This window comes from Antechinus flavipes, chromosome 3, assembly GCF_016432865.1.
Source record: "Antechinus flavipes isolate AdamAnt ecotype Samford, QLD, Australia chromosome 3, AdamAnt_v2, whole genome shotgun sequence".
Classification (NCBI taxonomy): domain Eukaryota; kingdom Metazoa; phylum Chordata; class Mammalia; order Dasyuromorphia; family Dasyuridae; genus Antechinus; species Antechinus flavipes.
Genome location: NC_067400.1, coordinates 406257649 through 406280689, shown reverse-complemented (window position 1 = coordinate 406280689; position 23041 = coordinate 406257649). Strand labels below are relative to the sequence as shown.

The following is a 23041-nucleotide window of genomic DNA, read 5'->3' as shown; positions in this document are numbered from 1 at the left end:
AATGTATCCATTGTTGATCTCTGTTATATATATCAAACCAGAAAACTATTTACATTACCTTTGCTTAGTCCAGTGTTTTGTCAAGTTTTTCTGGAAAGATACAAAAGTACCTTGAGACAAGAACTGGATAATCAATTATTTTATTTTTGTGCCTTAATATGTGCCAAGCTAAATTTTCTGAGATTTAACTTTGATTTGAACCTGACAGGGAAAGCAAGAAGTCCTGAGTTTAAGATCCACCTTTAATATATACTAGTTATATAATTAGTATATATATATATAAGTTACTTAACCCTGTTTGCCTCAATTTTCTTAACTGTAAAATGAATTGGTAAAGGAAATGGCAAACCACTTCAGTCTCTCTGCCAAGACAATTCAATGCAAACATAACTGAAAACGATTGAACAACAAAACAATTTCACTAGTTTCTTCCCATATTCTAGAACTTAGGGTAATAATCCAATCCAATGCAATCCAACAAGTATTTACTAAATGTTTACTACATGCAATGTACTGCACTAAACATGGGGTATGGGATGACAAATGGTGACCGTCCTCAAAAAGCTTATATTGTACCAGAGAGATAAAACATGTAAAAGATGTAAACATCCAATAATTTGAAAAGAAGAAAGTATTTACAACTAGAAGGATAAGAAAACCTTCCCATATAATTGGTGAAACATGTCCCCTTACACCTGGGGGTGTTCATAGGATGAGAGATTGAAAACTGCAAGATTCCTTATAAAGTTATCAGTCTAATCCACCCTCATTTTATTGATGAACAAAATAAAGCCTGGAGAGGCTAAGAAAACCTAACCAATATCATAAAGCTAGCTATTAGAAAAGCTGAGATTTACACCCGAGTTATCTAATTAAAATTCCAGTGCTTTCTTTCTCCCTTCCTGCATTGAAACATACTTTCATCACCAAAATGGAAAACCAGATATTTCCTATCAGTTTTCCCAAATGTTGGTTTGACATTGAACTGCTATCTGGGACTGGGATTTTTACCTGGCTGTCTATGTTCAACCAAAAGTCTAAGTTCTAGACAGTCTGGAGTATTAAGAATTTGTCTTTTTGGAACTATTCCTTTGTCTAAGGAAGAAGCTTAGCATAGAGAATTAAGTGCTTGTCCTGGAATCAGGAAAATAAAATTCAAACCCCACTATTGATACTTACTATCTATGTGTCTCTGGAAAAATTACTTTAACTCTCTGAACCACTATTTGTTCATCTATAAAAAAAGAGAAAATTATTTTTTCAGGCCCTATCTCGGAAGTTTGTTGTTAGGCACAAGTAAAAAATATATATACAAATGTCATTATTTTCAAAATGCTCCTGCTGGAATAAAAATTGATTATGTATCCTCATAGCCCATATATAACTGTTGAAGATATTAGATGAAGATTAGATGATTTACTCAGCCACATGGCCCAAATATTTAGGACTTAAGTTGGATCCAGGTCTCACAAAAATCCTCTCCCAATGATTGTTTAAAATGCCTGCTGCCATCCTCAGCAGATTCCTGCCCCTTCCAAAAAACTTAGACTCATTTTGGCTCCTTTTGAAGCAATTTGACCTCACTGTGTGCCCTGATTCACCATATCAGATATCCTAAATATCTCCAGTCTTCTTTTGCCTTATTTTTTCTTCATACTCTGATCCATTAACACTGGCATCCTTGCTGTTCCACATATAGCACACTCCATGTCCTAACTCTAGGCATTTTCATTGGCTATCCCAGAACACCTGAAATCTTTCCCCTCTTATCTCTGCTTTGTAATTTCCTTCATAGACCAACTAAAAGCTCACTTTCTTCTTAAACTTTTTTCCAGTCCTCCTTAATCCCAATGTCTTCCTTCTGATTATTGCCCCCATTTATCCTGCCTATCCCTTCTTTGTGCATAGTTGTTTACTATTGGTTGCCCCAGAAGGCTTTAAGTTCCTGACAAGCATGAAAAGGTCTTTTGCCCTTCTCAGTATCATCAGTAACTGGCACATTGCCTAGCATCTAGAAAGTGCTTAATATATGCTTTGACTCGACTTCATTAATCCTGTCTTTAGGTACAGAGCCTGGCTCTCTTAGTCTCTGACTTTTAATACTTCTGTAGTATAATTATAATAATAGTAATGCCCATGATTTGCAGCACTCTAATATTTACAAAGTGCTTTTCTACAACATCCTTGTGAAGTAGGTGAATCAGGCATTATTATTCCCATTTTACAGATATAGCAAAAGGAGTCCAGAGGAGTTAAGGAACTTAACCAGAATCACAAAGTTGCTAAGTGTCAGAGCCAGGACTTGAGTTGTTTCCATGACACAATATCTAATCCAGGCTTTGTTCACAGATTCCTGGACCCATGGCTATTTCAACACCAGTTTCCTTTTAATAGTGATGCCTTGACCTTGTAGGTTAACTCCATGTGCTATCCTTGTGCTGCTTCTTTCTTTTTTTCCTTTCTTTTTTGAGATAGGTTTCCCAGTTCTCACCCCTTGTCCATGAAATGAGCCATATTAGTTGTTCTCCATCCTAAGAGATGGCTTTAGACCCTGCCCTCATATTGGCTACCCTCTGTGACTTCTCCATATATATCATTGTAGGGAAAGAAAAGGGTTTTAGACTCAGTTCTGGAACATTAGTCCTGTGATCTTAGGCAAATAATTATTATTTTTTATTTTATTTTATAATAACTTTTTATTGACAGAACCCATGCCAGGGTAATTTTTTACAACATTATCCCTTGCACTTGCTTCTGTTCCGATTTTTCCCCTCCTTCCCTCTATCCCCTCCCCTAGATGGCAAGCAGTCCTATATATGTTAAATATGTTGCAGTATATCTTAGATACAATATATGTTTGCAGAACCAAACAGTTCTCTTGTTGCACAGGGAGAATTGGATTCAGAAGGTAAAAATAACCCAGGAAGAAAAACAAAAATGCAAATAGTTTACATTCATTTCCCAGTGTTCTTTCTTTCGGTGTAGCTGCTTCTGTCCATCATTTATCAATTGAAACTGAATTACGTCTCTTTGTCAAAGAAATCCACTTCCATCAGAATACATCCTCAAACAGTATTGTTGTTGAGGTATATAATGATCTCCTGGTTCTGCTCATTTCACTTAGCATCAGTTCATGTAAGTCTCTCCAAGCCTCTCTGTATTCATCCTGCTGGTCATTTCTTACAGAACAATAATATTCCATAACATTCATATACCACAATTTACTCAACCATTCTCCAATTGATGGGCATCCATTCATTTTCTAGCTTCTAGCTTAGGCAAATAATTCAACTTATCTAATCCTCACTTTCTTTGTCTGAAAAATAGCAGTAAGAATAATTCATGGGCTTGCTGTGGGGAAAAGTTGTTGTAAAAGATAAAGTTATACACACATAAGTATACACACAGGGGCATCTAAGTGCTACAGTGAATAAAGTGCCAGTCTTGGAATCAAGAACACTTATTTCTGTGAGTTTAAATCTGACCTCAGATACTTACTAGTGGTTGTGATCCTGGGCAAGTCACTTAATGCTGTTTTCCTCAGTTTGCTCTTGTATAGAATCAATTGGAGAAAAAAATAGCAAAACACTCCAACATTTTTGCTTAGAAAACTCCAAATGAAATTGTGACGAGTCAGATATGACTGAAAAACACTTGAACAACAGCAAAAATACACACATACATATATAATACATGCATGGGAGATTCCCATCTAGATTTTAGGTTGACCTCTTCCTTAAGTCCTGGAAGCAATTCCAAATTTGATACTAAAAGGCTCTGAAAAAAATGTCACATCTCTGGTAACTCAGGACACCATAAGGGAACAGGGAACCTGGTTAGGTTCAGTGCCAAAGTCAAATAGAGCTTTCCTCCCAGTTATGCCTAAACTCTGAATAACTTGTCCCTAAGGCCTCAAGGGAGCTCACAGCAGCTATTTTAAGCCAATGAGTATCTGATGGGCATGCAGTACACCCTTGAGGGAACAAACAGGAAGTGAAAGTTGTTCTATTACCAAAAACTAGCTTTACACTTTCTCCAGGGAATCATAGCTGGATTCTCTTATTTTATAGGATACTTTCCTCTTACTTGACCTTCTCTTCTTTCTTTTCTTTCTCCTCCATTTTTCCTCCTCCTTTTTCTCCACGACTTCCACCTCCTCCTCTTCCTTCACTTCTTGCACCTCCTCCTCTTCCTTCACTTCTTCCACCTCCTCTTCTTCCTCATCTTCCTTCTCTTTCTCTTCCTCCTCCTCCACATCCTCCAGCTCCTCCCCCTCTTCCTTTTCTCCTCCTTGTCCCCCACTGCTCCCACCAACTACATGTTGTTAATAACTCATCCACTTACATCCATGCTAAAGTTATTTTTCAGGCAAGAGTTTCTTTCTACAACAGGTTTAAAATATTTTCCTACTGGTAATGTGGCATTTTTGAAATCTAAAGTAATATTTCCAGGCCACAACAAATTCAACCTAGTAAGTAGTACATTAACAGTGTACCCATTTGTAATGTTAATTGTGGTACAGTAGAAAGAACTATGAATCAGGAAACATAGGTTATAATCTTTACATTTTTAAATACATTTTCTGTGGGCAAATCACTTTATTTTTCTTAGCCTCAGTTTTTTTTTTTTTATCTATAAAATGGAGATAACATATATTAATTTATTATAATTTGGGGGTTAGGATAGAAATGCTTTGTATGTCTCAAAATGGTTTATAAATTTTGGTTATTTGTGGGTATGGGGTAAGTGAGAGATTCTGTTAAAATCAGGCTTATTATTCCCAGAAGGCCAAGGGATGAATAAGTGCGGCCCCTAATTCTGTGGATAAAGAGCTAGGCCTAGAGTTGGAAAGACTCATCTTCCAGAGTTCAAATTTGGTTTCAGACACTAGCTATGTGTTCTTAGGCAAGTCAATTAAACCTGTTTGTCTCAGTTTCCTCATCTGTAAAAAAGTTGGAGAAGGAAACGGCAAAACCACTCCAATATCTTCACCAAGAAAACTCCAAATGGAGTCAGGAAAAGTCAGATATAACTGAAAATGACTGAATGAAAAATGAGGAATGAATTAAGCAATGTCCATCCCAACTGCCTCTGGTATCTACATATCTAATAATATTCAGCAGGGCACATGGATAGCTGAAAAGTAGATCAAGAATTTAGAGACACAACTATACTTTTTTTTTTTTTTTTTTAAGGAAACTGGGTTTATGTAACTAAAAGTCTAACTATAATAGAGTCAGGTCCTTTAGTTGGGTAGGCAGAGGGGAATAAAAGAAAATCAAAGAAGTCACCATACAATTTCTACTAAGAATAATTCCAGCTCATTTAAGAAAATGTCATGAGTGACATTTTCCTTTAAGAAAGAGTATCTTCCTTACCCATTGCTTCTATACATGTGTTTCTAAAAAGGAATAGATTAACCAGGAAAAAGCTTTAGAAGTCTTTTTTTCATTTGATGGCATAGCAAATAGATTAGCAAATTCCAAGTAATACAGATAAGAAGAGGAAAGGGAACAAGTATTTATGGAGTACCTACTATGTGCTAGGCACTGTATATCTCCTTTTTTCCTCACAACTATCCTGGGAGGTATATCCTGTTATGAGCTCCATTTTACAGATGAAAAAACTGAGGTAGGCAGAGATACTCTTAAGTTCCTAAGATTGGATTTGAATGGAATCTTCCTGATTCAAGGCAAATATGCCTTCCTACTACTCTCACCTAGTGCTATTTAGCTGCTTCTCATTTGTATTCTGTTTTTTTGGTTGTATGAGATTTGCAAATATATGAATATATACATATATACAATCTCCATTTACTTTTAGTTTATTGATTATAAGTGGTATGTGGCTAAAAACATCATAGTTCCAATATATTATCACTGAAAGAAGCATTTAAATGACAATGTGCTACTCCCATCCATTTTTCAGTTACTGCACTTTTATTGTTATTGATAATGCTACATGACGTATAATCTATAAAGGCAGACATGGCTATTTGTGATACACTAATCAACTTTACATGCCCCAGTTTCTAATAATCTGAGTCCTTTGAAATTCCCTCTGGGGAAATCAATTATCCCATAATTAATTCTACATCAATCACCTATAGCTGTAGTTCAGATTTGATTATCTCCATTAAACTCATAATCCTGTTTAGGATATTATTGCTTAGAAAATAAAGTAGTGAAATATCTCATCTTATTCTGATTTCTAGCTGTTTAAACTCATGTTTTAAAGTGTCAGAAATATCTCTTCTCAGAAATGCAAGTCCACGAGTACGCTGTGTCATTCAATATTCAGGTACTAAAGATGAGACAGGTCTGGCTTTTAAAATGCATAAAAAGCCAAGACAAGACACATCAATGAAATTACTATCATTACCAGAAACAAATAGCTAAGAAAGCTCAGCTCCAACCGACTGGCCACAGTTTCACCCATGACAGAAATTGTCTTCTGATATCCAGAAATCAATGTTTTCCTGGATGCTTGTCCCATCCATCAACACAGGATGTGAAATCTACACAGCAGTTATGTAGGCTAAGGACGTCAAGAATGTATATCTACGCGCAAAGTGAGTGCCTCAGGAAGGTGCAGCATTCCAGACATTGAAATCCTGCCTCCTGAATGTAATCAGTTCAATGAACCAGGAACAATGTTTTTCATTTAGAGCACTGTGAAACCTTAGAAAATAGAAAGGGATTGCATAACATTTCAAAAGTTTCTTAAGCACTTTACCATTCCTGTTAATCCACAACTAAGATTAAGGAGAGAAAAAACGTCACTGGTAAAGGTGATAGCAAAAAACATGTACATAATTTTATGAGTTCTGAATTAATCTAGTTACCAGTCTGCATTTCAAGCCCACCTAACGCAGGGCATTATAACAGAATGTTAAACTTCAGACACATTCTGTTACTTTGCTTTTGCTTAAAGATCCAAAAAGCCCTGAATTAACACAGAGAGAGAAGCTATTGCATTTGGCAGCATCACTTACCGAAAGATCGGTCTTTGGAGATGTTTTTTCTTGATGGTAACATGGTCATCCATTTAAAGGGGGAAAGTTAACTTCTTCCTGGAAACCACCCCAAAAAATCCAAGGAGGAGATTATCCTTTGCTACTATACTGCTAGGAGTACAGGGAAAAGAGGGATTTTTCTCCTTTTTTTTGATAGTTGGGGAAAACTTCCTCTCTCTCTGGCAGCTGAGCAATGTGGCCATAGAGGCCACATAAGACAGGCACGTTGCTGCACTCCCCCACAGAGTAGGGTGTGCAAAATAGTACTGGAGAGTCAAGTTGATCTGGGCAAGAGAAAAGTGCCAGACCCTCAGAAATAGAACAAAGAAAGTGGAAAAGTTTGCCAAGTGTTGCCCAGGTAGAAACACTCTAGGTTATTCCAGCCATGAGCCCACTTCTTCCACACGCTGGTCAAGAGTTCTGAAGTGCTAAGTCCCTCCCCGTCTTTAAAACATGCTGCTCTGAAGCTCAACTTTTTTTTTTCTTCAAAATAAAAGTTGTGCAGCTGGTTCAGCATTCCCATGTGAGTACCTTCTGAAAGTTTGTTCTGTGAAAATAAGAACTATATACAAATTAATGAAGATGGATGGATTAAGGCTGTGTAGCTGGCTCCACTTCAAGAAATTGTAATTATTTTACAATCTGGCTTTTATTCACTCTGGAAGAAGTGTAGAGACGACTCATCATTTTTGGCACCCACAACCTAATAACCTACACTTGGCTGAGGTCGAAAATGCCATTTTCAACTGGTGGAAGTCTATGTAAAATAGTCCAGAACTGGAAAAGTTTTAAAAATAAAACTGCTCAATACAATGGGTGACACTGCCCCCCCAAATGTCTGTCCCCAAATGTGATTTCAAATCAAGAGGAAAGGCATTGTAAAGAGAGAAAGATAAATAAACACCAGCTGTGAAAAAGTTTGGCGAAACTGACTTGGGGTTTAGGATTTCTTATGTTATGTGATGAAACTTGTATTTTGGGGTAAAGAAAAGAAAACTTAAACAAAAGAGAAAGGTTGTGTATGTGGATGGGGTGTGGATGTGTTTATGTGTATATCAAAAGTAGTTATGCTAGTTGGGTGAATTAAGCCTAATTGATGGAATCATTTTCTGCCCATATTGTAATCAGAGTGATTTTTGTAGATTTTAATATAAATTATCAGTGATAGTCTCTTTTAGATCTGATACTTTCATCCATATTCCTATTAAATCAATATTACCATGAGATTCCAGGAGGAGATCTGATGCATTTCAAAATAATCTACCACTTCAAAGATTTAAAGTGAATGAATTCACAGAAGAAAATGTCCTGAGTATCATATATCAATATATCCAAGTGATCCATAAAAGTAAGAAAAATAATATGAAGTTTATCTAGACTGATCCTCATTTTACAGATGACAAAAGTAGAGCTTAAGATCACACAGGTAATAAGAGAAAGAGTTGGGAACCCACATTTTTTAAGTCCAAATTCAGCAGTGTGACAGATGAAGTATGCCGGCACTCAGGAAATCATTCGTGTTACTGTGATTTCTGGGGTAGCAATGTGAACACTAAGTACTTTGGCAATTCCCAAATATTTCTATGCACACACAGGTGTTTTGGGCCCCTTTCAAGGGAAGAGAATGACACTGAGGAAAAGAAGGTTAGGATTTAAAATCAGGTGTCCCAGATTTTATTTCCATTTCTGGTTCTTATTATTTCCCTCGTTTATCAAGTAATTTCACCTTTTTACATCTCTTTCTCTTCATTTGTAAAATAATTTCTATAGCCTTTTCTAGCCCTAAATCTATATTCCTAATGGAATTACCAAGTAAAATATCTTGCTATTTTGCACTAGAGAAAGTAGAGTCTCTGTAATATAATAGAAAAGGAATTAGATGAGGAAGCAAGGAATTGAAGCTTCAAATAAAGATATAGTAAGAGAGTAACTAGCTGCCTCTCATGCCCCCTGAGTCAGGCAAACTATGCCCAGGAGCAGCTACTCTTAGGGACCACTAGGTAGCACAAAACAGGGCCTAGAATAAAGATGATGTGAGTTCAAATGCAACCTCAGATAATTATTGTTTGGTCTTGGGCAAGTAACTTCATCTCCTTTTGCCTCGGTTTCCTCAACTATAAAATGGAGATAATATAGTATCTATCCAAAAGATTGTTGTAGCAAATGAAGTATTTGTAAAACTCCTCTGATAGGCAGACAGTAGGCACTATATATATATATATATGTCTTTCCTTCTAAGATATTGGATATAGGATTGCTGAACCAGTCATCTTTCAGGAATTATGGAGAACTAAAAAGATGGGCAAAAATGCAAATTTTAATATGAAAATGTGAATTCTGGAAACTACATGTTGTTAAACTTGATATCGATCTCCTACATATAAAAGTAATATCCCCTCATGACCATTTCCTCCAACTTTCACCCTTGCTCACAGATCTGGGCCTTAACAGATGGCTCTCTGGTTCTAAATTCAAATCTGCCTTCAGATACTTGCTAGCTGTGTGATGCTGGGCAAGTCACTTAATCTCTGCTTGTCTCAATTTCCTCATCTTTAAAATGGGGATAATAACAGCATCTATCCCCCAGGGTTATGGCGAGGATCAAATGAGATAATAGTAAATTGCTTGGCACAAATGCCTAGCATAAAGTAAGTGCTGGCTATGTAAATGTTAGCTATCATCATCATTGGTATAGCATAATAGGAGAGATTTCTTATTATGGTAGCTTGCAAGCCCCCACTGGTTTCCTTCCACTTAATAGTCAGTGAGTAGACTTAAAATGGTGTTTAGCAAAGGTATTTACTGATATGGCATCATAAAAAATCATTGATACAAAACAATTTCCCCAAAGCCCAGTACATACTTTCCCACAGTTATATATAGTATTCATCAGAGATGGAGATGAAGACAAAATATGGCAAAACTCCTGCACCTTCAAAGCTCAGAAGAATCACTATCCTCTCAATTTTGATACCCTCAGGCAAAGCCTCATTACCCACTGAAATCATGTCTCCTTTATGTTTTTACTGAAAGCTAGGATTCTCACCTCTTATAAATAAGATGTCTCCCTGGCCCCCATCCTTATCTTAAAACTCAGAGTGTTTTTCTGTATTCCCTGCCAATATTGTCTGAGCAAACCTAAAGAAAAGTAAATGTACTGACTGATTTCAGAGGCAACAGGGCAATGGAGAAGTTGGAAACCTGTGCCACCTTCTGGACAAGCTGAGTGAGAAGACTACATATGAATGAGCCTTGGACTCTTGCTACCTACACTCAGCTTTGAAGTATCTCAAGGATCTGACCTTAAGCAGCATTGCCCATTCTACTTATCCAGGAACTAGGGAATCTCTTCTCAGAAGTGATACCATGAGCTTCCTCAATATCACTCAGTATCACCACCCACCAACAGACATTGGATTTCAGTTCAGATATACAATTCATTTCTGAAGTACAGCAGTAGTATTTGGCAATTATACCTATCCAATCTCATGTGCTGCCTGCTTTAGATAAATACTATTAATTCTGTTATGAGCATTAGATCTCTGCATACTATTTATCAGCAAGAATTTAGTAAGCACATACTATGTGCTAGGCAAATTGTCATATGTTGGGGATAAAAACAAAAGAAAATAATCCATACCTTCAATAATTTATATTCTGAGTTAAAAAAAAAACTAATAATAATAAGCTAGCATTTGTTTAGCACACTAAATTTGTATGTTATCTCACAAGATTCTGTGTTTTATTATTATTATTGTTATTTATTATTCCCATTTTAAAAAGAAACAGATTATGAAATATTAAGTGACTTATCCAGGTACATTGTTAGTAAGTATCTGAGGCTAGATTTGAACTCACAAATATGAGTCTTTCTAACTACAGCCTTGGTACTCTATCCACTGCACTAGCTAGATGCTTCAGATGAACTTTAAGGTATCATTAAACTCTAAACCTATTACCATTTAATATAATTAATGATAATGGAATATAAGTAATTCTATAATCTAATGAAACTCCCTCTTATCATGAAAGACCTCATTTTATTTCCTACTTTCTACCCATTTTCTCAATAGCCTTGCCAACTGCTTACTTGAGCTAACATAATAGACCTTGCTCTGAATGTTAACTTTGATATTTTGAGCTTCTGCCCTGGGCCCCCACTATATTATTGGTGATTGTCCTTCTTGGCTCAGTATTTCTTACTCTCTTCCATATAATTTTATGGTTTATAAAATGGATGTATCTCATGCTATATCTCATTTGATCCTCATACTAATCCTGATGAATAAGCAGGGAAGATATTATTTCCATCATACAGATAAGAAAATGAAGTACAAAGAAATTAAATAACTTTTTTTCAAGGTCAGACAATTTGATAAGTAGTAGATTAAGGACATGAAGGACAGATTCCAAATCTAGTGTTCTTTCTTCCATAATATAGCTGCTTATTGTAGAATGACGAGAGTATAAATTGTCAAGTAAAAATCTCAGATCCATATTTAATTTTTAAAAGATTGAACTTAAACATAATACTGAAATATAAAGAACTCAAAGTTAAGTTCAATTATGTAATTATCTAGAAAAATATTTGATAAATATGTTAATGAATTTTTTTTACTATTTGGAATTTAAACAAAATACCTTGACATCATATATTAATATTTATATCCTGAATTCATATATAAATCTATTCCTTAAATTTATGAAAACATGTTTTAAAGTTAATATATCTAAAAGAGATCCAAATTCATAGCATGGTGGATAAGACTAATTTTTATACACTGTAAAACACAATTCTTTTGCCAGTTTTTTTTGGGGGAAAAGTCAGGAGATGATGAACAACTTTCACTTTGAAGAACAAATTCTTTTATGTTCATTTGTTCTCTTTTTCAGTGCTTGTTTGCCTGCCAATGTATCTAAAGCTAGCTTTTCTGAGTGACCAAGGCCATCTCAACACAGAAATTCTGGTTCCCTCAGATTCATCTTTATCTTTATCTTTTTTTCTTTCTTTTTTTTCGTAAACAGGACCTACTGGCCTGTACTCTAACTGGAGCCAAAGGGATTATTAATAAAAGGCAATACCTTGTTTCCCTGTTTTAAATTACCTCCCAGAAAGCTACCTAAAGTTTACCTTGCATTTTGCCCAGGCAAAGAATCTCAGATAGGTCTTTTTTCCCCGACAAAACCATAGAATGTCAAAACTAAAAAGTATGTTACAGATAATTTGCAGTAACTGCCTCATGTACTGGACAAATACATATGTGCACACATATAGACAAATGAATAAATACATAAATAAATGAATGAATGAAGATATAGTTGAATTAATAAATGATGTATCAGAACCCTTTTGTATTTTTGTAATTACCAGTGTTTCACAGAATCATTATAAGAAATAGCAATTTACACAGTCATTGTAAATAATGTGAACACCTCTGGGTTCTCAAAGGTCTTATTCTATGCTCTGTATAAGGAGAAAAAAAGATCTATCCTTAAGAAAAACAAAACAAAAGATAAGCTATTCCAAAGCAATGTTAACTTGATTCTTCTCAAGAAAGTAAACAAGACCTTGCTGTATAAGTACTCTACACTAAATGAGCAACAAACAATGAAGACAGAATAATATGTTAAAATAAAATAAATGTTTCAGAGTAATCTGATTCATTCATTTTTTATTTGTATAACATGTATTTAATTATATGCATAGATGTTAAGGGACAGCTACTTCAGAGTAGATAGAATACTGGGTCTGGAGTCAGAAAATCATCTTTCTGTGTTCAGATCAGGCCTCAGACATTTACTAGCTATGTGACCCTGGGCAAGTTACTTATTTCTGTTTGCCAGAATTTTCTCAACTATAAAATGAACTGGGAAAAAAATGGTAAACAATTCTTTGCAAAAAATAAAATACCAAATGGAATCACAAAAATCAGCATGACTAAAATAACTGAACAACAATAAATGCTGAGTTAAATCTCTTTACGATCATAAAATTAAAAGATACTATCTATATCTTTTAATATATAGACATATTATTCTATATGACATATGTCAAATAGATATATGAATAGAATGCTTTTACACACACACACACACACACACACACACACACACACACACATTTCTGCCTAATTGCAGCTATCTGCTGGGCAGAGAAAGGGGATAGAATGAGGGGGGAAAACAGGGGAAAAAAGGCATAAGGTAACTTTATTAGATATTTTAAAGGAATAGCAAGCTGTACATAATAGATTTGCATTTTCATGTACAATCATCTTTTTTTCTATTTTACTGGGTTTGGGAAATGCTTATTTTATTTTTTTTAAATAAAATAAACAACATTTAAAAAATAACAAATAGCTTATGTAAAATCTGACATGAGTATTTTATACAACCAAATTTTGTAATTTTGCTTTCCAGAGCTTTTAATAATTATAATGAAAATTATGTTCATTTTTTCCTATTTGTATCCTTTGCATCTCACACAATGTCTTGCTCAAAATAAGCACATAAAGCAGTTGGTATATTTTATTGAATCAGTGTCAAAAAATTCCCCTAATGCCACATAATTGTTAAATCAACATCATAAACACACACATATTATGTGACACCTATGAGCTGAGCATCATGGTTATTTATAAAGTAGATGCAAGAGAAACTCAGGTAATGAGGCTATCCTGTGGTAATAGAAAGATAGGTTGTGCTTATGTGCATGTGCGTGTGTGTGTATGTGTGTGTGTATGTGTTTGTCTGTCTGTCTGCCCATTTGACTGTCAGTCTGGTACTTTTCAGAATGAGAAGCAACCTGATAAGCATGTTACAGAGGAAAACCAAAAACTTAGGTGAAAGTCCCACTGTCCTCCTCTTTGCCAAACTACATCTGGAATTATGTATAATTCTGAAAATCATGTTTTAAGAAGGTCATTGATGTGTTAAAAACATGCTGAGAATGGCTATAGGAATGAATGGCTTTGGAACCATAGCAGGTGAGCATCATTTGAAGGAAATAGGGATGATTAACAGTGAACAGGAGACTTAATGAGAACATGACATCTTTGCTCAAGATTTCAATGGACAGTCATGTGGAAGAGGGATTAAATTTATTCTGCTTGACTTCAAGGGTCAAAATTAAGCAAAGATTATGGAAAAAGAAATTCAGTCCTTATGAAAAGACTAAATACTACCAATCAAAATTATCTAAAAGTGGAATGGACAGTAATGGCTTCTCACTCACTGGAGATCATTAAATAAAGAATGGAAAATCAAATATTCTATATGTTGCAAAGAGAATTCTTGTTCAAGTATGAGATGAGTTAGATGGTTTTTGAGATCCCTTCCAATGCTGAAATTTCATGATTTATAACACAAATACATAAAGTTAAAAACTATCATGTGTTACAGGAGCAACCTGCTACTGGCTGTTGGGTGTTATGAGAGCCATCTGCAGTGGCTCCTGGGGATCTAATTCTAACCAGCAGAATAGATCCCTTCATGTGAGAAGTTGATAACGATACAAGGAGACTGAGAGGCAGTTGCATTCTCTGACCTCTTTCCTCTTCCTTCTTGCCTCTGATTTATTTCATTCTCAATTCACAAGCAACATCTGCATCAGTAAAGGCTGATTTGCAATTCCATCAAGTGTGTTACAATTCATAGTGGTGAGGGTTTTCTTAGAATGATACAAGTACTCTTTAACCCTTTACAAGCTTTCTGGGTTTCATACATATGCGTGGTCCTCAACAAGTTTACATTATTTTCTAAAAGAAAAAAGTTTATTAATAATATTTGTTTTTGAAAAGTCTGACTTCATCCCCTCTGACATTCTTCTCAGAGAGCTTACTCTACAAGTTTTAAGTAAAAACATAGCTAATTGATACATCAGAAAAAAAAATCTGACCAGTGTCAGACTAAGAACTATACAGCTTTACAAAGGAACTGAAGAATGGATTGGGGAAAGTTTCTTGTATCTTTTCTTTGGGACCAAGCTTATTCTTTGTGATTTTTGAAATACTCATTTTCAGTTGCTTTTTTATTGTGATTTTTTCCCCTTTACATTGTTGTAGTCTTGCATATTGTTGAGATGCTATGTGACCTTCAATCTTCAATCTGTGTCACTGTATGTAAGATTTTCCATGCTTTATTCATTATTTATCATGTTAATCCATGCTTAAATTGATGGGCAGCTACTTTATTTCTAGTTCTTTGCTATGACAAAAAGTACAGCTATAAATATTTTAGTATATATGGGAACTTTCTTCTTAACAGTAACCTTTTTGAAGTAGATGCTTACTAATGGAATCTCTAGGTCAAAATAATATACATTTTAGCTCCTTGCATACTTCTAAATCATTTTCCAAAATAAACACACTGAATGACAGCTACACCAACACTTTATTTATGTGTCTATATTTCCACAAGTATTTCAATACTATCTATTCTTGTCTATTGTCATTTTTGTCCATTTGTTAATTGGAGTATAAGATGAAAAGATAAAACCTGAAGTTTATTTTGATTTGCATTTCTCTTATTGTTAGTGATCCAGAACCCTTTTTATGTAATTTTTATAGTTTGCAATTTTGCTCTGATACTTGTTCATATCTTTAAACCATTTTTGTCTTAGTAGATGGCTTTCAATTTTACATTTTGGTATAAGTTTTCTATATAACTTGGAAACAAAATCTTTATCCAAGAAATTTTATACTTTTTTATTCAAATACTTCTCTTCTTACCCTAGATGCATTAACTATTTTTTTCATAAAAAAACTTTTTCATTTCAACTCTAAATTTTTTCTATTTTATATATTAAGTATAAATTGCTTGCAAAGTATAAATGATAGCAGATAACTACTTCTTGATGAAAGGCACAAAAAGCAAGAAGTCTTCTAATTTTATTAAACTAAGTAGACTATTTCATAATCATATAGTTAGAAGGCTTCAGAGATTATCTAAGCTTACTAGTATCTGGAAAACCATTCTGTAACATTTGCTACAATTCTGTCATTGGGAAACTCATTATGAAGAAGCCCATGTCATTTAATTCTATCAGTTCTAATGGTTTGGATTTTTTTCCCCTTATGCCAATATAAAAACTACTTCTTGAATGCAAATTAAGTCAACTCTGAGGTACCACTATACACCTCTCAGATTGGCTACGATGACAGGAAAAGATAATGACAAATGTTGAGGGGATGTTGGAAAACCAGGACACTGAAACATTGTTGATGAAGTTGTGAATTCATCCAACCATTCTGGAGTACAATTTGGAACTGTGCTCAAAGGGCTATCAAAATGTACATATTCTTTGATCCAACAGTGTCTTTATCAGGTTAGTATTCCAAAGAAATTGAAAAAAAGGGTAAAGGACTCACATGTTTAAAAATGTTTGGAGCAGGCCTTTTTGTAGTGGCAAGAACCTGGAAATTGAGTGGATGCCCATCTATTGGAGAATGGCTGAATAAGTTATGGTATATGGAATATTATTGGAATATTATTATTCTATAAGAAATGATCAGCAGGGTGATTTCAGAGAGGCCTGGGGAGATTTACATGAACTAATGTGAAGTGAAGTGAGTAGAACCAAGAGAACATTGTACACAGCAACAACAAGATTATGTGATGATTGACTATGATGGACTTGGCTCTTTTCGACAATGAGGTGATTAAGGCCAATTCCAATGGACTTGTAATGGAGAGAGCCATCTGCATCCAGAGGAGAGTACTGTGGAGACTGAGTGTGGATCCCAAAATAGTATTTGCATCTTTTTGTTGTTAATTGCTTGTTTTTTTTTTCTTTCTCATTATTTTCCATTTTGATCTGATTTTTCTTGTGCAGCATGATAAATATGGAAATATGTTTAGAAGAATTACAGATGTTTAACATATTGGATTGCTTGCTGTATAGGAGAGGAGATATGAAGAAGGGAGGGAGAAAAACTTGAACATAGGATTTACAGGGGTGAATGTTGAAAACTATCTTTGCATGTGTTTTGAAAATTGAAAGCTATTATTAAAAATTAAAAAGAAACTATTTCTTGATAATTTCAGTTCCATAATTCTCTATTAATTGCATGCTATGAGTCAAGATCTGAGAATATTAAAAAACAAACTTCAAAAGTCCTACTTTTGCCCTTTGAAACCAAGAAAAACAAACCCAATGCAAGTCTAAAATCTCTTCCTTGTGGCACACAGCAACAACAAGATTATGTGATGATCAACTATGATCTTCATATCTTCAAATATTTCAAGAGATCTTTCATGTTTTCTCTTCTCCAGGATTAAAAACACCCCCAAATTCCTTCAGCTTCTCTTGGTATAGTATGTTTTGTACCATGTAATTGCATTCAGAATACTCTATCCTGGCAATTGTTACCCTCTAAAATGTGGGACCCAAAAGTCAATACGATTTTCTACTTGGGGTTTAGTATAGATATTAATATACCAGTACTGGCATTTCTGTGTGGCAGACACCATATTTCTATTAGTTAATGCTAAAATCACTTTATCTTTTTAGTCAATTATGTCACACTATTGACTTACATTGTGCTTTGAGTCCACTAAGACCCCCCCAAGTTAAAAATCATTGCAAAAATAATACAAATTTGCAAAAAAACACTATATTTTTATTTTTGATTTGTCTATCATTTATTTATTTGTTTTTTTCTATTTATTTATTTATTTTGATTTTTTAATTCTAGTGAAGGATTTTTCCTACTAAATTTTAGTCTTTTGTATTCAATCTAAGATTCTAGTCTGGCCAGATGTTTTTGAGAGTTTTCTTCTACTATCTATGGTGTTATTGTCTTATTGTGTCTATTGTGAGCTATTGCTCACAATTTTAGATTATTCATAAATTTTATAAGAGATTAAAGGATCATAGATATTGAGTCAGAAAGGATCTGTGATGTCATCTAGTCAAATCTTTTCATTAGAAAACTAAGGTATTGAGAGATTTAGATCCAGAGGTATGCTAAAGTTAGCACATATCAGCTTATAAGAATCAATCATTAAATTCACTGTGATCATGTTTTCCTCAGAAATGATCTAATGCTATAAATCAGGACTTGATTTATTGTTTTGTTGATTGTCTGGAATTTTGAAAGTATGAACAGAATGTTAAAAAATGTAGATTAAACTTGCCAGTGTAGTGTTCATTTTTGAAAAGCCAGCACATGCCTGCCAAGCTCACCTTTGTAGTGTCAAAACTAGAATTTAAACTTAGGTTTTCAATTACAAATCTAGTACAATTTTAACTGCATTATCCTGGGATTACTTGTGAGAAGTGAAAGAGGCTAGAAAGAAGTGATTTCATCCTTTGAAACTACATTTTAAGATCCTTACAAGGTGGAAGCTTTGTAAGATTTATAAAGAAGAATGGCTCAGTGGATATACCATTGGACTTCAAGAGACCTGAACTCAAATAGCATATTTGGCCCTTAATAGCTGTATAATCTTTAACATATCATTAAACCTTCTAATCCTCAATTTCCTAATCAATAAAATGGAGATAATAAGACTGCATTACTTATTTCAAAGGGTTATTGTGGTATTCAAATGAGATCAAGCATGCAAAGTCCTATGCAAAATTTAAAGCACTATGAAAATATCAGTTTATTATTATCAGTTTATTAACATTAATGCTATTAGCATCATCTACATAAATACTAATAAAAGTACATGACTACTCCATGTCCTATACACATCTATATCCTTACCCCTATGTGAGAGTTGTGCTACAGAAAATATTACGGTCTTTCAGAGGCCCATGGAATATACTGTACATTCTGAAGAAAAGAAAAAAATTACAATAATAACTAGAGCTAACAAAATATATTAAAATATCAATAATGTATTAATTTATTAATAAGCTGGGATATGCTAATTCTAGCATGCCCATGGACCTTGGGAAAATTGCTAAATCTCTCAATATCTTAGTTTTCTATAAAATGAGAAGGCTCAATTAGATGACATCAAAGATCTTTTCTGGCTCAATATCTATGATCTTTTATACTCTTATCAAATTTATGAATGATCCAAAATTGTGAGCAATAGTTCAGTTAAAATAGACATAGTAGATGGTAGAATGAGGCTTTCCAAGATAACTAGCCAGATTAGAATGTGAAATTATCAATTACTTAATGATAACTAGGGTAATAAAAATTATGGATTAAGGTTTACATATTGCTTAATCCTCACAATAATCCTATAAATTAAATGTTATTATCACATTCATTTTATAGATGAGGAAACTAAGAGTGTAAGATTAAATAATTTCCCCAGATTCACAGAGCTAATAAGTATTAGGCAGGATTTGAATTCATGTTCTTCTGACTCCAGATATAACACTCTATTGGTTATCTAATCTATCTGCCTCACAAAAAAAGAAATGGGTTTTTGTTGCTACTTCAGTTCTGTGCTGAAATTTCCCCATCCTATCCTTTTTTTAAATGACATTCTGCTTAATAGCCATAAATCCTTTTTTGACATTTGAAACACTCCCCAATACTTTAAACCATAGGAATTGGAAAGACCTGATGAATAGAGATAGTTTAAACTTGACACATATTTCTTAAACATTACAAAATGGCTTAAATAAGGGAAACAATAAGAAGGCAGCTCATGATCTTGCCTCAGCAAGATCTTTTTATCTTTATCTCTTTTTAGTCACCTTTTTTTTTGAATGCTACTAAGGAAATTGGGTATACTGGGAAGAGCAATGACCTGGTAAGCAGGAAATACATATTCTAGTCCTGATTTTGGCACTAACTAGCCACCTGACCTTCCAGAAATCACTACCTCACTCTGGAACTCAGTTACTGTTATGGGCCAGAACTCTGAAACAAGGATTTTTACAGGTGTTAAGTCAGTGGAATTGATAAGACAATGGTTATCTAGTTTAGCATGGTGATTTATAGTTCTCTAGTTCAGCACATGTACTTAGTACTTAATATAGTTCCACAAGTTTCACACCTATGATAATGGAGTATATAACAGCCAGCAAGGACTGGATGAGATTCATTTCCATCTTCATCAACCTTGTTGTGGTTGATATGTCCTCCTGCATTTTCTCCACTGAAACTAAGTCTCCTCTGAAGGCTGTCATCAAGAAATACTTGTTAAATATTATTTATGTCAGGCACTGGGCTGTCCTGATGTAGTTGGAGAAAAATAGTGCTTAGCCTCAAGAAGTTTACACATAAACTGAAGATAGAGTGCAGGAAGGAATATGTAGGAAAAACAAGTACAATCATGCTATAGAGAAAGTAGATCGAAAGTAGCTTTAAAAGGAAAGTCATTAGCAGTTGAGAATATTGGGAAAGACTTCACTGAAGGTGGTTTGTGAGCCAAGTGTTGGAAGACAAAGATTCAAAAACATGAAGATTAAAAGGTAAAGATTTAAAAAGGGAATAGGGGGGTCATTCCAGGCATGAGGCACTGAGGAGGGAGATGGAGCTTTACTTGTGAAGAACCGTGAGTAGACCAATAAGGCTGATCATAAAGTCAAGACTAGAACAGCATTTGCCAGCTGGCCATCTGAAAACCTTCTTACATCTTTGGTAAATTTTTACTTAAGTAAAAAAAATTTTATTGCAAAGGCCCTCACTTTTTAAAACCTTCAAACTGGAAACTAAATGATGCTCATCTATTGGGGAATGGGTAAATAAATTATGCTATATGAATTCAAGTATTATTATAGAAACAAAAGAAAAACAAAATAACAGTTTCAGAGTTAATTGGGAAGAACTCTTATGATCTGAAACATAGTGAACAGAGCAAGACTAATCTATCCAATGATAACATTACAGAGAAAAATACCTCTGATAGGCATTAGAACTCTGATCATTAGAACAATAAATCACAAGACCATAGGTTTGAAAATGAAAAATAGGACCTTCTCTAGGAGAGATGGTAGACTTAAAAGGCAGAATAAGATACATTTTTGAGTGTGGAAATGGAGGAGGGAACTTAGTTTTCTGAGCTATGCAAATATATTATGCAAGTTTTATTTTTTATTATTGGGAAGAACTGTGCAGAAGAGATAAAAATGCATAAATAAATAAACTTTTTTAAAAAGAGAAATTAAGTGAATCTGTAGTTTAATATTTGGTATGCTATCTAAAAAAAAGAAAAGAACAAGCTTGTTTGAGTGATACAATTTGGAATGCTTTAAGATTGTTCTTAATCAAGAACAAGTTTGGCAAGAATAAAATATATCACTTGTAGAGATGCTTTGTAGAGTGAAAGCACAGAAGCAGCAAAGCTTCCTCAACATTGAAAGACAAAATATCCCAAATGAGAAAATTCAAAGAAATAGAAGTTGAACAAAAATATCTTAATATGAAATGTGTTCTAAAAGACCTGACTGCTTGTTGTCTTGAAGAGAACAGAGGGAAGAGAAGAAAGAATGAAAATTTGGAAATCAAAATCTTACAAAAATGAATGTTGAAAACCACTTTTGTATGTAATTGAAAAAAATACTATTAAGTGGGAAAAAAGACCCAATGAGTTACAACCAAAGTAGGCAGATGGCATGAAGTAGTAGATAATGAAGTGGTGGATAGTGGAAGCAGCCAGATCACTTAGCTTCTATGCACCATAGGATTTCTCTTACTGTCACAGATGGGTTTCCTTATCTGGGAAAGTTACCATTCTTGTATTGGATTATTCATTTTGAAAATCACTTGTGAAGATTTCATATTTATAATTATGTTTCAAATGGCTGTCAGAAAGAAACCATCTGTATAGCAATAAAACCAGAGTAGAGAAATCAGACAGTGTTTCTCTGACCCTGAGTTTATATCTTCCAGCACCACACTTAAATTCAAGGTTAGGATAATTACTATGTGAGAGAAAGTAATAACCACACTGATTACCTCTAAGTTCTAAAGTTTTTAAGTACTGCATATATTTTGTATCACATAAGATTTCTTAATATGGGTTAATATGTTATTTCAGTGATAAAAATGAGATTTTTAAAAAGAATGGATAATAATTTTTTGAAGAACTAAGATTATATTTCATTTATTCTTCAATGACTAGAACCAATTACTATATTTTATATGATTATAACTTCAGATATTGTTAATTGGAATAAATGTAGCCACTTTGGGGGATTATTTGAGCTAATCAATACTTAAGCCTTTTTATTCAAATGCCGTTTCCCCCTCTAAAATATAAGATCCTAGAGGACAGAGACAATTTCATTTTTGTTTGTTTCCCAACACAATGTTCATATTGTAGTACCTAGCACAAAATAAATATTTAATAAGTTCTTTATTTTAGTTAATTGGATAATATGCACTTCAGGAATCTCTGTGATATTTGAAATTACTGACAGAGAATTTAGATATTTTACTGGTCTAAATTTCATTTTATTTGAGAAATGCTTCCTTAAAATCACTATATTAGAAATATTCTTATTACAATAGAACTAGTGGTAGGTCAAGATTTGATAGGTTCCAATTAACACTCCTCAAAATTCTAACAATCTTTTTTACTTTGCATCCCAAAAAAATCTCTTTAAGAGGTGTGATGTCATGTGAAAATATCAAAACAACAAAGCAAATCAATTTAGAAAGATACTCAGATCAAAATACCTACTGATTGGTGTGTAGTCAAGCAGCTTAGTAAAACATCACTAATAAGAATCAGCTTTTGCATAAAGAGCTTAATGAATGAAGCCTAAAGAAAAGGGCCTGGGAGGGGGAGGAATCAAATTCAGTAAGAATCAAAGAATTAAAAACTAGAATTTCTGCATTCAGTTAAATCTCTTTGAATTCACAAATCAATACCTTCAATTTTGGCATTTCTCCAATTTCCTACAGGACATTTATTCACATTTCACCAGACATCTCCAGATCAATGTGTCCAAAACTAAGCTATGATTTACAAAAACAAACAAAAATCTGGTTCTACTTCTGAATTTACCACTAGTGCAGGAATTCTTTACCTATGGATTTGGAGGGAAGGAGTTAAAAGAAATATTTTGATATAAATTATATTTAAATATAATTAGTTTCCTTCACAATGCTG

The 23041-nt window shown here is 33.9% G+C and overlaps 1 protein-coding gene across 6 annotated transcripts in view; it reads right to left on the bottom strand.

Moving 5' to 3' along the window:
* The window catches only part of PDE1A (phosphodiesterase 1A), a 476490-nt gene that overhangs the window by 361403 nt on the left and 92046 nt on the right, over nt 1-23041 (bottom strand). The window contains exon 1 of one of the 6 annotated variants that reach the window (XM_051986085.1): nt 6995-7414. The exons of the other annotated variants lie outside the window; for them this stretch is intronic. Within the exon in view, the coding sequence (XP_051842045.1) occupies nt 6995-7047 (53 nt within the window). The 5' untranslated portion in view covers nt 7048-7414. Of the gene's footprint in view, nt 1-6994; nt 7415-23041 lie in introns of those variants that run through there. 6 annotated transcript variants of the gene reach the window in all.